Genomic DNA, 15,229 nt, shown 5'->3' with positions numbered 1-15,229 from the left:
AAAGGTGAATTCTCTGAGAAAAGGACTTTCTTCTTAGGTCAGTGCTGCAGTGGAGATGAAGTTACTGAACCACAAAACATGGGCACAGAGCGGGAGGGGTTGGCTCTTGGAAGAGGAGGCGATGCAGAAGTCAAACCTGGCCTCTTGGTGTTGCCTGGGGCCCAACTATTGAGGCCAGCATCAGAATTATTCTGAGACCCTGCTACCCCTGGCTGGCCACTGTGTGGCATCCACAGGGGACGGTCTATGGAGCAGGACAGAAGTGAGGCCTCCCAGTTACCTCTGTGGGGTTATGCAGGTGCCCCCTTGGTTTGGTTCCACCCAGCAGCAGGGGGTTTCCTGGGACTCCGGTACCTGGAGTTTAACCACCAAAGTGCTTTCTGTGGGCCTCTAGATGGAGGTCCTCCAGCTCTTGGAATCTCTTCTACCCCCACCCCACAGCTGTTTCCCTGCGAGAAAGCTCAGGAGAGGCAGGAAAAAGTAGAAAAGGAATGAATTTAACCCCATTGCTCTGTAACTAAAAGCAAATCTTCAGGGGAGCTCAGATGGAAAAAAGAGATTTGATCGGGGAGTTTTTTCAGAGGGCACTGCATACTCTAAAACAATCACTGTTTCTATCACTTGTGAGCTGGTTGTGGGTTTCAACAACCATTTTACTGACTTTTTGGCAGCAAGTGTGAGTTTTCCTGTTCAATTAGACCTTGGGGAGTGTTCTTAAAATCCTATGGAATCATTTGACTCTCTACAGGAGAACACTGATTGGTATTAATTTTCATCCTTTTCTTTTTGATGTTGAAGTAGACCGAAGCACGTCCTGCTTTTCTGCTGTGTTCTTTTTCTTTCCACCTTTCCCCCATCCCAAATGATTATAGTATTTCCAAATATGAGGGGCTAATTGTAGAAAATGAAGGAATAGGGTTCTGCTCCAGGCTGAAATGACTAAGGATCCAAATAAAGGTGCTGTTAGTGAAAATCTGGTTGTGTTGTTTAGCGGTGGCTGCAGAATTTACATACCTTTTAGTAGGTCAAAACTTAAAGAAATGGCCCTCCTCGGAATGCAATTGGAACTACATAATAAAAGCAAACATCCTGGAAACTGAACTCCAAGTTCATTAAAGTTGCTTAATTACAGTCTGGAGCATTTGCATATATATTTCACTTTGATTTGAAATTTCATTATAAATATTTTTGTTAGGCAAAACTCACATTAGAAAAATAGAAAATACTAAATAAACAATCATTTTTATGTTCTTGTTGACACCGTAAAGAATTTTGTAAAATTTTGGGTTAGTGTGTTTATGAAACTCAAACCTGTGTTTTATTTCTAATGTTAAAAGCTTACTTGGCCCATTTTAATTATAGTTTTATTTTTAGGTTTAGAATGACTTAAAAAAATCAGTCTTTTTTTTTTTTTTACCCCAAATTTTTGTCATTATCAACATGGAGTTTATATTTGAAATAAAAATCATTGTGTGAAACTCTTGGTAGTATATGTACTTGCTTGGAGATTATGAGTCCCACAAAGTTAAAATGAAACTATAAGAACAACTGGAGCAAATGGCATTCTGTTCCTTTTGGACACTCTGCAACTTGATAGCTGGAATGAAAAGGAGCATAAATCCTTTGGGGAAAATGCAGGGTTGATGGTTCCTTCTTTGTCTATAGCATACTTCTTTGTTAGCTGCCTTAGCGTTTGTGGGTCAGGAAGCTCACCTCTTCTGTGGGTATTGCTTCATATAACAACTCTTCAAAACTACAACTATAAATCCTGGAAAATAGGATTTAATGGTGTCACTGTTTCTCTTTTGTGTTAGAAAAGTCTAATCAGCATCTCCAAGTCTGATTTAAAATAGGTGAGGTTTTTGAACATTTATCCAATTGACATTGATCTCGGAGTTACAGATAGGGCTCAGGAAAGAAAGCCAAATATCGGCTTTCCTACTGTAGGATGACTTAATTAATGTAACTGAATGATCAAAAGAATTCGAATAAGTAGGGCAGCACTTGTGAGACTTAAGGAAAAAAAACAACACAGAAAAAAAGTTTGAGGACTTGACTACCTGAATTTTCTGACGGGGAACCTGGGTATTTAGGAAGATAACTATATTACCATGGTGTGAAGAATTCAGACCAAATGGAATTGAGTGAAAGACGAGATCATCAGCAGCCTGGATAATTTAGTTAACCGATGGTTTTGCAGTGAGGTAATGTCATAGATAAGAATGCGTCGCTCTAACTACAGGATGTTTCACCGGCAGCATTTTGCAGAATTGTGTGGGATTGCTCAAGATAAAAGATAACTCAAGAGACATACATGAGACAATTATATGTGAAGAAAACATTAAATAGTTTGGAATGTTCTGAAAATAGGAAAGGCGATGTGATGGGAAGAAAAGGATAATTAAGAGGACCTCAGATTGTAAGATAAAGCTGAATTTTTGGGGTAGCTTGCATTATTTATTTTTTCTTTCATCCTTAAAAAAAAAAAACAACAAGAACCAGTTCTTTGGACTAGGGAAGGAGACTGGATCTTTACAGATTAATAATCTGTTTAAAAGCTTCCTTATTTTGCTACTCCCGTGTTTGTCAAATAAATTATAGTAATGACCACTTATCCAAAATGATCCATCCTTAGTTCTCAAATTAAAAAAATAATAAAATATGGACTGGTTTAAAATGTTAATATCATATCGACCCTTAAAACTTTCTTGTCTGGGTCTACCAGGGTACTTTCCTCTGATAAAGACTACTGATGAAATTCCCCCCTCAGAAAGTCACACGATGCCATTGACCTATAAATATTACTGGCATTAAGGCCACCTGGGTGGCTCAGTCGGTTAAGTGTCCTACTCTTGATCTCAGCTCAGGTCTTGATCTCAGAGTTGTGAGTTCAAGCCCTGTTTGGGCTACACACTGGAGGTGTGGAGGCTACTTAAAAAAATATATAAATATATTTTATATATATATAACTATATATTATATAATTCTCTATATAATATATATAACTGTATATATATTATATATAACTATATATATTATATAAATATATATATAAATAACTGGCATTTGTTTCTGAATCTTCCTTGGGCCTAGTTTAATGCCCTACAAGTACTGAATGAATATTTCATTGGTTGAATAAATGACCTCTATGTGCAAGGAGACCCAAAGTTAGAAAAATGAAGGAGTGGGAAGAGAAATCTAGGAGATGTGGGTTCTAGTATCAGTTCTATAAATTTAGTTCAATTTAGAAGAGGATTTATTCAGCTTCTTGCTATATATCATGAATTGTGGTACACATCAAGGTCCAAATGAGTAATTCTGCTTCTGAAGAAGATAGTGTAGCTGCAGTTGGGTTCTGCGCATGCGTACATACACAGTGTAATAGTAGAGCTATAGATTACAGCTAGCAGAGAAGAAAACTTAGCAAATTTACAAATGATCTTTTTGCATACACTTTAATTTCCAAAGCTATTTACCGAAGATTCTGCCTTTATTATATGCCATTAGTGACTTTGGATGTCTTCAAGTTTGCATTTCAGACGGGGGAAGGGAGGCCTCCCTAGAACTTTCACATGCTAACAGCTGTAATTAAAGTAGAAGGCCTTATTTAAATAGTAATTAGCCTTCAGGACTTGAAGTGTAAACAGAACGCTAATTCATTTAGATAGTTAATTGGTCTTCTGGGTTAGAGATCTTAGCATGGCCTTCCTCTTTAGCTACGATGTGTTTATGTACTGAGTACAGACAGTGTGTTGACTCAGTGGGATGAAAATTTTGCAAAATCTTGCTTGACTCTCAGAATTTTAGCTTTTTAATGACTAATGCAAATGAATTTGAAAACGTGAAAAACGTCAAGTAAAATTCTGTGGCAAAATTATTAACACTTGACTTTTCTTCATAATCACAGGGACCATATGGCCCAATTTATTCATGTTATTCCAGGCAGTTGTTGATAGCTCCCCTTTAGCATTAGATATTCAGGAATATCTTGGTTTGGAGATAAATTATGTGGTCATCCTAATCATAATTAAAGATGACAACATACAGTGATTGCTGTAACAAAAGGTGTGGATCAGATTGGTTATATTTTCTAGTGAACGCAATGACAAATGTCAAAGTCCTTTTCCCTATTTTTTGCCGTAAAGATGGTTAACAAGTGATATTACTAAGTTTAAAAGGTCATCTTTTTTGAAGGTCATTTACTCTACCAGGAAGTTTGTCATTGCCTTTGTCAAGCTTGCTAGTCTGCCAATAACTCTTGCTCAAAAAAAAAAAAAAAAATCACTGTATTTGATAACTGCATATCTGTGTTGTTGTGTTTCCTCAGTCCTAGAGGTAAGTTGCATGGAAGGTGGGTCTGATGTTGTTTCGCTTTTTAAAGTGTTTTTTTCTTCTTACTCCAGCTCATCAGAGTGTACAACAGACGCTTAGGCCTGCTGCTAGCCATCTTTTCAACATAAACATCCCAACAGACTTGTATAAATAGTACCTATCACACTAATTCAACAAATATTTAGTGAATGCAGTGGCTAGCACATAGGAGGAATTCACATGAATAAATACTAACCACACCTTTGACTTGGTGTGAGGTGCTACCAGCTAGGTGGTAGGAAGAGGGAGAGGAGAGAAAGCTCTGCATAATATCAGGTAGGTTCTGCCTTTAAGTCTCCAAGGGGAAGGTGTGAATAAATAATCATAAGTGAAGGTAAGACTTAAGTGCCAAAAGAATCTCTATGAGTGGGTGGTAGAGCTCACTCCGGCTGGGGAGGATGTTCAGGAGAGGCTTTGAAGGAGGAGAGGTAAATATTCAAATTTAGGATTTTCCCTCTGTTCAGGGTTCATTTTAGCCCCAGATTGAGTCCCATGAAATGTGGAAGGGCCCTTCTGACAGCAGTCTTCTGACGGCAATTGTGCACTTGATTTTTGTTGTTTTGTTGATGTTTTTTGTTTTGGCTGGCTAGCAAATTTTCCTTCAAGATTGATGACTAATCCAAATGAGCATCAGCTCACTTTGCAAATATGACTATTACAATACAGCCATAAATCATCCTAAAAGCTACCAATTTATTATGATTCACTTTACTACCAAGTTGAAATATCATTGCAGTAGCATGACTAAAACAAGGGAGTTGAGTCTTGCAGGGTAACCATTACCATACCAACTCCAGCCTGCCAAGCACCTCAGGCTCAGGGCAGCCCTTCCTATGGCATGTCAGAAAGTGATTGCTTTCCATTAGTGCAGGGATGGAGTGGGAGCTGGTCTTCAACCCCTGGGTGCTTGCTTTGGGTGACAGCCCCCTCACCCCTGACTGCCACCCAAGACCTAAGTAGGAAAACAGAAGGGGATGGGAATGGATATATAGGGGGCCAAAGTTTTTCATTTCAGATGAGAGTGGATTAAAGCTGAGAATGAAGTAACTGGCTCCATTTCCCCTTGCCCCAGAAGTGAGGCCATTTCCTTCCCAACTCCTTTGGCTTTGCCTACCTGCCAACATTCTGGGTTGGGCACCTTCACATGCTTTGGGCCTTTTGTTGCCAAGGCCCATCTTAAAGGAAGATGGGCCTTGGCAACAAGGAAGATTCATGGGACTTTGTGGTTCAACCCATCGCAGAGTCCAGAGAACTTGACCCATATCCCGAGTTAAAATGAGAGATAATTGCTCTTTGACACTGGCCTTGAAGATTCAACAGGGAAGGCTTAGTTTGAAAATGAGTAAAAAATGAAAATATATACATAGAGGGCAAGTTTTCCACTGCAGATTAGAATGGATGAAGCCGAGAATCTCCTGGTAAACTTGCTGTCTTTGGAGGAAAAAAGTTACATTGTCACAGTGTTACCTAAAATACGAAGCAAAATAATTTTGCCTTGAGATTTTTAAAACGAGGAAGGTTTAATCGCAGAGCAATACTGATGCAAATCATTGAAAATGAACAGAACATGCAGATCATACTTTTTTTTTTTTTAGTGTATTGTTGCTCACACCGAAACAGACTGTTCTGCTACCAATAGGACCCAGGCCTCACCCAAGCCAAAGGGCTGTCCAGGATGCACGCACGATCTACAACCCCTCTCTTGAAAAGGAAAGTAGGGCCCGGGACACTCCGACTGTGTGTGCGAAGGTCTCAGAGAGGGAAAGTAACCGGAGTCGGCCTTTTCGGGCGGAACCACCCGCTCCCACGAGTTTCACTGGGTCCTCGGCCCCGCCCCTCTTTTATTCCGAGAGCAGCGACCCGAGCTGAAACTTTGTAACCCGAGCGCGCTCGGCCCGCGCTCCTCCCTGCCCAAGTCCAGCCCCGGAGGGAGGCGCAGGAGGTGGGACCTGCGGCCGGGAAGGCTCGGGGACGCCAGCGCACGCGGAGCGGAGACCCCCGGGAGAGCACGCCGCGCAGAGGAGGAGCTGAAGGGGGAGCGGAGCGCGCGGCGGGAGAGCCAGAGGAAGTGGTGCGGGCCATCGGCGCAGTCGAGCGGCGGGGAGCAGCTGGGCCCAAGAGTCCCGTGCCGAGCCGAGGCCAGGGGGCCTGGGGTCACGGTCCCGCGTCCCCGCAGCTGCCGTCGCCCAGGAGCGGCAGCTGTGCCCGGGCTCCCTGCGGCGGCGGGGTTGGGGGGAGGAGGAGCTGCAGCTGGACGGTGGCAGCTGGAGGCGGAGCCACGCGGCTGTCCCGTGCGCCCAGGAGGGGACCGCGCTGTCCCGGCCGAGCCGCGCTGGGATGACCCGCTGACCGCGGCCATGCAGCCTTGACGGGGCGCTCCGGCGCACGGGGACCAGCTGCGGGGCGCGCCCTCTTGGGAAGGGGCAGCGGGCCCTGGTAGCAAGACTTTAACCGCCGACTCTAGCCTCGCTGGGAGCAAAACCGTTTACCATGGAACCCGTGACCAAGTGGAGCCCCAAGCAAGTGGTGGACTGGACTAGAGGTGAGTGGGTCTGGGGGTGGGGGGCGGTGGCGTGTCCAGCCCAGGGATGGGGCGGGCGGGGAGCTGGGGTAGGGAGGGTGCTCAGCTGCTCCTTCAGGCGAGACGCGTTGAGAGCGTTGCGCGGTGACAATGCAAACTTCTTCGGAGCGGCTTGTGCACCCCTAATCCTTGTGCCTGCTTTTGGGGGTGCGGGTTGTGGCAAGCCGCGGGGAGCCCCATCATGAAGCCGTGGAGTGGAGATGGCCTCTCTATGGAGAGTGAGGGTTGGGGATGCCGATCTCGGGACTTGCCGGGGAGGGCTCTGCGGGACCGGGGGCGCCTTCCCTGCCTGGGTGCGGTGCCCGGCTCCTAGGCTGCCCGGCCCGGAGCGGAGAGGCACAAGGCGCCTTTGTGTGGGTGGCTCCCCTCGGACCTCGTAAAGGCCGCCTGCCCAGAGTAGTTCTCAGGCATGACGGGGCGGTTGGACAGGTAAAGGGAGACTCCGGCGGCTCGCCGAGCCTCTCTGTTTTTGTTGGAGGAGGCGAGAGGGCAGCACAAGAGAACATTGAGGCGTCTGCGCCGGCGAGAAGCCTTGAGCCAGACTCCCCGGACTCGGTGACTTGCTCGGGAAGGTGCCGGTACCCGCTGTGGCGCTGCATTTTTAGGCCACATTTAGACCCTGGGAAGAAGAGATCCTGAGTTGTACGGTATTTGGGGTGAGGAAAAAAAGTGGGGTGGGGATGGAGCAGGGATAGAAGGTCGTACTCCGAGTGGTCTGGCTTGCTTTTTATGTCTCCCAGGATTTCCAAGGAAGAGTGCTAGAGCTTCCTCCACAAGCCTCTTTGTACTCTTCCAAAGAAAAAGCCCAGAAAATGAACCGCTGTTTTCATGGGTTCCTCATCCCCCTCTCAGCTTATCATCTCTTTGTTTCAAGTTACTATATTTTTTTTGTTACTTCTATCTGCTCTTGCAGGTGAGGAATGGTGTCCTTCCCAATAATAATAACTAGAATTGTATAGCGCTTTACAGTTTCCTAAGAACTCTCTCTCTCTTACTGCCCTTGGTCATCACAGTAAGCCTGAGAGGTAGGTGACACTGGTAAGATCAGGTCATCCTTCCACCTGTCTCACCCATGGCTGGGGCGTAATGGAAACTGGTCATCTCTACATCTCATTTCTCATGCCTGCATGGTACCCACAGACCACGTGGAATGGGATGTTCTAGATATATGGGACATTATGGGATGTGTCAGTGGGGAATGCCTGATCATTTCCACCGGGAGCAGGAGAGGGATACACTGCTGAGAAGAGCTTTGTTCAGGGACCTAAATTTCCTGGGTTCTTATTTAAAGTGAGGATGAAAACAACACAAATGTGTGTGTTGGTGACTGCGTTTGCCCAGGTAAAGAGGAAATAGCATAGCCAGTGCTTGGCGCAAAACATTGACTTAAAAACTGTAAGGTCCCAGGCCCTATTTTGCAATGGGGTGTGTTTCCCCGTTCAAGATACCACCAGATTCCCCAACGAGTGGCTTGCCAAGACTGAGTTGGTTGATTATTTTACCTGTGTGTCTGTCATAGAAGCAACTCAAGAAACGGATGATTTTCAGCCGTTTTTGACCTCCAGAGCTGTTCCGTCCAGTGGGGTAGCTACTAGCATGTGGCTCTTTAGCCCTTTGAGGTGGGCTGGTCAGAATTGTAATGTGTTGTAAGTGTAAGATATACACATGTGAAGACTTAGTGCAAAAAAAAAAAAAAACCTGAATGTATGTTATCTCAATTTTTCATATTTACTACATGTTGAGGTGACTGTTTTGGATATATTGGGTTACATACCGTTCAAGATTAAAATTAACTTCACCTGTTTATTTTTATATTCTTAATTGTGGCTCCTAAAAAGTGGAAAATGACACACATGAGTCACATTTGTGGCATGCAGTATATTTCTGTTGGAGCTGTACTGCTTCGGAGTCAAGAAAGGGTTACAGTTTATCACTCTGGTTTTCCTGAGCCCCTGCCAGCCTACTTGATAATGTACAACTAGAAAAATGGTAACAGGCACACAGGAAGATTATGGAGTGAGATCTTCACACCCTCAAGATGCGTGTCTTTTTTTTTTGGTCCCTCTTGGGATTGGGAGAAGAGAAGTGTAAATTCACATCCTGTTATGTTTGCTTAGCATCTAAAAGGAAGAGCAGATTCAGAGGTTTGACATGAGATTGCTGTCATCTAGGAAGTTTCCTACTGACGTAAAAGAGCAGTTACAAGGGGTTCAATATCTTGGTATCAGGAGCACTGGACACTGATTAGGTTACATACCTGTGGTTAGCATGTGGCAACTTGATACAGAATGCTTGTGCCCTTTTGGACCCTTAAGTACAGCCTCATAGAATGATCTGGATACTTTCTGTGTTAGAACCTAGAAAAGATAACAGGAGTAAGTGTGGCAGACTCTGAGACAAGAGGCTACATTCTCCCAAATTGCATGACACATTACTTGAATATTTCGCATAGTAATGATGTGAAAATACTGACTTTTCAATCAACTGTTGATTTATGCAAACTTGTTTGCTTATACAGCTATTTTTAGTTATCTTTGCTAAGCTCTCTACCCAACCCCCACTTTATAAATACATCCTCCTGATAAGAAATTCTTCATGTAGACTTTGCCACGCTCTGTGTTGCATGAGTATGGTATGGTGATTGTGAGCACCGTAGAAAGCCTTGGATTTTAAACTGTCTAACCCTGACCACGGCTTACAGCTTGCTCTTTCTCTCGTGCTAATGTTAGGAGGCAGGTGCATGCATTAGGAAAAAGAGTCTGTGTCTACAGAATGAATGAATTCATGTGGATTTTATTATTATTTTATTATTATAATTTTTGTGTGTATGAATCTTTAGCTGTACTGTCACCAATTTCTTCATAATATTAGGAGATCCTCAGTAAATCTTAGCCGTGTGTCAGGCTCATTTCTCTGCATCGTACGAGTATTCACTCATTTAATGTGCCTAACCACGTTTTGAGGTAGGAACTGGTATTTCCATTTTGCAGTTGCATTCTGAGCACAGAAAGGTCTAGTACCCTAATCAGTGTCACACAGAGGGGAAGGGGCAGCAGCATTTGAGCCCAGGTGCCTTAGCTTTACTCCATCCTCTCAGGAGGTTCTCACTCTAGAGCAGACCTTCAGGATTCCCATGATGTGTGTTATTAATATCCTGTTAGTGGAGGAGAGTTGTCTGGTGTATGTGTGTCCTATCCTACCTATTTGGGAGGATTATTTGTAAGTCAAATTAATTCATAGTTCATGACACCCTGCCTTTAAGTAATCCTAAAGGCTTTTGCAAAGCAAATGATCTTCAGATGAGAATAGGGTCAGGGGCCCATAACTGAAAATCCAATTTATAGGAGTTTAACCAAATGAGACTGTTGATTTTCTCTTGTAAAAGAAGTCTGGAGATGGGGAATTCAGAAGTGGCTGGGGGCTCCATGGTGCCGTCAGGGGCCCAGGCTCCTTCTGCCATCCTGTTGAGCCATTCTTAGCATGCAGGGCAGCAAATGGTGTTCATCTTCATACTTAATGCCACAGTGTAAGATGGCTATTCCACCTCCAGTATCCCATCTTTAGGAGGAAGGAGACTGGTGGCGAAAGACTGTTGGTAGTCAAGTCTTCTCCTAGAAGCTCCATCAGGTGACTTGGCTTACATCTCAGTTGCCAGAACTGTCACATAGCCTCGTGCTGAAAGGGAGGTTTTTTTTTGTGTGTGTGTGTTTTTTTTTTTTTTTTTTTTAATTTGGGTCCATTGTGGCCCTGAAAAAAATTGGAGTTTGTTCAGTGAGGAAGAGGGCGGGGTGGAGAATAGATATCGGTAAGCAGCCAAGTAGTGTCTGACACACAGTAATTTATATGTACTGATCTTTATAGGTTAGTTCTCAAAGTAGGATACATGTCGTAATTTCCCACCTACATCAACCCTGTGGGTCTGCCCTGTTTTAGAAATGGCCTTGTTTTCATTCCTGTTCAGCTTTCTCAGGTCAAAAACTGTAGTTGTGTGAAGTCTTTGTCTCTAAGTTTTATTTAAATATTAGGTGTTGCATTGTAAAATGCAGCCACCCACGTTGTGTTTCTGTTTTCAGACCACTGGGGAGTGTCTTTGACAAGGAGGAAGGACCACTGATTTGTCCCGGAGGCGCCATTGGTCGTTGATTGGCCTGGCAGGACAGTCTCTCAATAAGTGTTTTGTCAAGTGAGCACATTTCTAGTGCCCAGCGTCAGTGGCAGAACAGAAGCCCCTCTGGCCAGCTTCTTGCTCCTAGCATGGGTACCATTTCCCCATCACGAACCAGGAGTGAAGGGGTTTCTTGCTTCAGGTGTGAGCCTGTGGGATTCGGGGCATTTGCTCATTCTCTGTCATCTGGCCACAGGCGCTCTTCTTCCCTGTAATGTCTGTTAGTATGTGGGACATCAGCAGTCTTAAAGTGCCTCACTGTTTGGTCCTGAGGGGCTGGAATTTCAGCGTTACCTGTAGAGATCTGGTACATTGTAGGTCGACTCCGGGGTTAGACTCTTAGAGAGTTGTCTGGTGTATGTGTGTCCATACGGAGGCCAGTTCTTCCAGCAATCCTGATTCCAGTTAGGTTATACTGTTCCCTTTAGCCTCTGTGGCCAGTGAAAAAAGGAGGTCCTTTTCTTTCGACAGTTGTACATCTCCCTCGTGGGTCAGAAACTCTTTTTATTCCACTCTCTTCCTGATTCTCGTGTATTTCCTGGGCTCTCGCCATAGAGTTATCATAATCATAATAATAGAAAAACAGTTATTGAAGCATTTATTATGTGTCAGCCACTGTGCTAAGTGCTTTATTTTGACTCCATAATTCTCAGAAAACCCAATCAGCTGTACAAACAATTATTAACCCATATTAAAGATGGAGACACTGAAGTGGAGAGAGAGGGAGAGAGAGACAGACAGAGAGAGAACTTCCTCAGGGTCCTGTATTTTTAAGTGGTGGTGCTCGTAAACACCCTCCCCTCCCCCATGACTTCATCAATTCTATGGTCTGTGCCAGGATAGTGGAGCTCTGTGGTGAGGGTGGGCTCTGCAATCAAACTCAGGAGCTGTATCCCCGTTCTACCCCAGATTGTGTGGTCTTATGAAAGTTCTCAATAAATTACTGCTCCTTGTTTTTATTGCTTCCTCTCTTTTATTCTGTAGCTCCAGGTCACACATTTTCCTCTCTGAGCCGTCAGGTCTGTCATAAGGCTGACTCCTCCATTCAGGGTCACCAGTCAGTACCCAGGAGATTTCCCTGCCATTTGACAACCACTCAGAGGACCCAGGGCAGGGTTTGCAGCTGATCAGGAAGATTCTTGGTTAGCTGAATGATAGACGTCTTTTGCCAGTATCCTGAATCTTCTTTGGGTAAATACATCCAAACCATATTATCTCAACCTTTTTTTTTTTTTGATAGTAACTGGACTTCCAGTGGACCCAGCATTAGGGCTGGCTCGTGCAGTCAAACGTCGGCTGCTATCTGGCACCCAGTCCATGACCAGCAGTCCACATTACCTGGGAGCTTGTTGGAGATGCAGAAGCTCAGGCCCGCTGAATCAGAATCCGAATTTTCACAAGATCCCCTGGTGATCCGTGTGCTCATTACAGTCTGAGAAGCACTGCTGTGGCACATAACTGCGAACCCATTTTTATACTCTGCTGGTATGTTCTGTGGTCTGATCTGACATGGGCTCAGTCTGTTTTATTTAAGCCCTTAAATGATGACACTTAGAGGATGCTTGACTTGGCCACTAATTAAAGCAAAAAGGCAATCTTAGGGTGTGTGCGTATATTTATAAGCACCAGCTAGCAACAGCATCAGGTAATTCTCTGCACGCTAACTGAGACATTTCCCCTGAGATTTCTTACCTATGTTTTGGGACTTGAAGAGTTCTCCTAACAACCTTTTTTTTTGGTGTGTTGTGTTGTTTTGTTTTTTAAAACAGGTAGTAAGAAGGGGTGGTCAGTGGGCACGGTGGTTGAAGTGTGTTGTCCAGATCGTCAGGTGGACATAGGAGGATGAGGTGGGCATTTGTGACTGACTACACAGGGTTTACCATGATTAGCAGATTTTGCAGAAAGACTTCACTGTTGGTGGAAAATGACACAGAATGTTATTTTGGGAATAAACAGAGTAGTTCTCAAAATTGAAAAGTGTGTGCTGTTCTAAGGCCAGGTGTCTCAGTTCTGTCTCCTTAAGAGATTGGGAGTGACCTCCTCATGCTCGAGTCTCCCCTGGAATACTCCGTTTCTGTGTTCACACCATTGCATGGAGCCGTGGGGGCCTCTCTCCTCTGTCTCACACTCTGTGTCACCACCTCCAATTCTGACCCTTCCTAGCCTGTTGGGTTCTAGCTCTGGGACATTCGTGTTCTCACTTTGATTTCCCATTTTACTCTCCTTTCGTGGTATTCCTAGAGTTTTCACCCCAGGTTTAGCCATTATGTCAGCTTCTAATAAATAAAACAAGTTTTATTTACATGAACTCTGCAGAGTTCTTCCCTGTTTGTTCCTTTCCCAGTCTTCACAAGCCCCAGAGATGTGCAGTGAAGGCATCTCTCTGTGGCCGATGAGGACATTTTGGCTTATGGATGTTAAATGAGTTGGCCAAGGTCAAAGGCCGGGAATTGGGACCGGACTCCACAGGCTTCTGTTCTCTTGTTCTGTTTGCTCCGGACCTGCTTCCTCCTCTGGCCACGGTGGATGTTTTCTGTTTTTCCTAATTGGCAAATGTGGGAAGGGGCAGCTGCAAAGAACTTCTGACTTTTGTGTTTCCTGATTATCCCCTTACGATTTATACTCAGGGGACATAGGCCTTTTCTTTCTTGTTTGTTTCTTTTTTCCAATTATACAGCCTAAGCAGGACCCTATGTATTTTAAACCTGACCCTTTAGCCTTTGAGACACTTAACTGCTAGTTATTTATTTTATTGTAGTTTGTTGATTGTGTTGTATTGTTTCAGAATACAGCTCTGTGGTGGAATGCATCATTTCTTTTTCTGACACTCCTAATCTAATTTTTATTTTGAGTGTCATGTTGTAGTTTTTTGTCTGTGATGCAGTTAGTATTTCTCTTTGGTAGACTCATACACAGAGACATACACACGCACATATATAAACACATTTCCTGCTTGCCTTTGATTATTCATAGTGGCTTCATTTTAAATGCTTCAAAAAAAAAGATTTTATTTATTTATTTGTCAGAGAAAGAGGGAGAGAGAGCGAGCACAAACGGGGAGTGGCAGGGGCAGAGGGAGAAGCAGGCTCCCCACTGATCAAGGAGCTGGATACAGGACTCAATCCCAGGACCCAGGGATCACAGTCCGAACTGAAGGCAGATGCTTAACCAACTGAGCCACCCAGGCGTCCCTCATTTTATTTTATTTTATTATTATTTTTTTAAAGATTTTATTTATTTGACAGAGAGAGAGATAGCGAGAGCAGGAACACAAGCAGGGGGAGTGGGAGAGGGAGAAGCAGGCTTCCCGCCAAGCAGGGAGCCTGATGTGGGGCTCGATCCCAGGACCCTGGGACCATGACCTGAGCGGAAGGCAGACGCTGAACGACTGAGCCACCCAGGCGCCCTGCATCCCTCATTTTAAATGCTTTGAGAGACAAGGTCAAGCAGCTGCAGTGAACAACATACAGGCTTTGGAATAAAATAAAACTGGATTCACGTTCTGTGTTTAACACTTAACTGGTTTGATAGGTTGGGTAAATAGCTTCTGGTCTTCAAACCTTCCTTAGTTTTTTCATCTGTAAAATAGGATTGATAATAACCAATACACAGGTTTTAGTTACAGTTAAAAGAGGCAGTATAGGGAATATACAGGGAATGTACAGCATATAAATGTTCATACACTTATTAATGATTAATTCATAACATATTAATGTAGTACAATTGGATTTTATTTTTGTTTGAATATTTAACACTGTTGTGGCTGATAGTCACCTTTCACATGTTTACTAATAACTTAAAACAATTCCATCCTCCCTTTTATTGGTATAGCGGTATGTTAAATCAACTCCATTTTCTGTTTTTACCTCATGTTTCCTTGGACACTTTTCCTTCATTTCCCTTGAGGACCTTAGAGGAAGGTGGTATTATAGAACAGTTGTGTAGGAGCTTTCTTGGAAAGAGCTTAGGAGCAGGAGTTTAGGAGGAAGACTCATGTTGATGACAATTCCACCCCGCAGTAAAAAGAGTTTCTTAATTACTTAGGACCTACTAAGTTCCCCATACTGTTTTAGGTGCTAAAAATCCAGCTCTGTTCCAGGTACAGGCATCCA

General features: G+C 43.9%; 1 protein-coding gene across 3 annotated transcripts in view; it reads left to right on the top strand.

The window, feature by feature from the left end:
• CNKSR3 (CNKSR family member 3) overlaps positions 1-15,229 on the top strand; it is a 159,048-nt gene that overhangs the window by 69,475 nt on the left and 74,344 nt on the right. The window contains exon 11 of one of the 3 annotated variants that reach the window (XM_034991062.1): positions 5,967-6,913. The exons of 1 other annotated variant lie outside the window; for it this stretch is intronic. In XM_034991062.1, coding sequence (XP_034846953.1) covers positions 6,862-6,913 — 52 coding nt within the window. In that variant the 5' untranslated portion in view covers positions 5,967-6,861. Of the gene's footprint in view, positions 1-5,966; positions 6,914-10,037; positions 12,603-15,229 lie in introns of those variants that run through there. One more of the 3 variants, XM_034991064.1, reaches the window with a different exon arrangement.

The sequence above is a fragment of the Mirounga leonina genome, unplaced genomic scaffold, assembly GCF_011800145.1.
Source record: "Mirounga leonina isolate KUSES-001 unplaced genomic scaffold, KU_Mleo_1.0 Mir_53, whole genome shotgun sequence".
NCBI classification, from domain to species: Eukaryota; Metazoa; Chordata; class Mammalia; order Carnivora; family Phocidae; genus Mirounga; species Mirounga leonina.
Note: the sequence above shows the minus strand (reverse complement) of the source record. Positions and strands in the feature narration are given on the sequence as shown.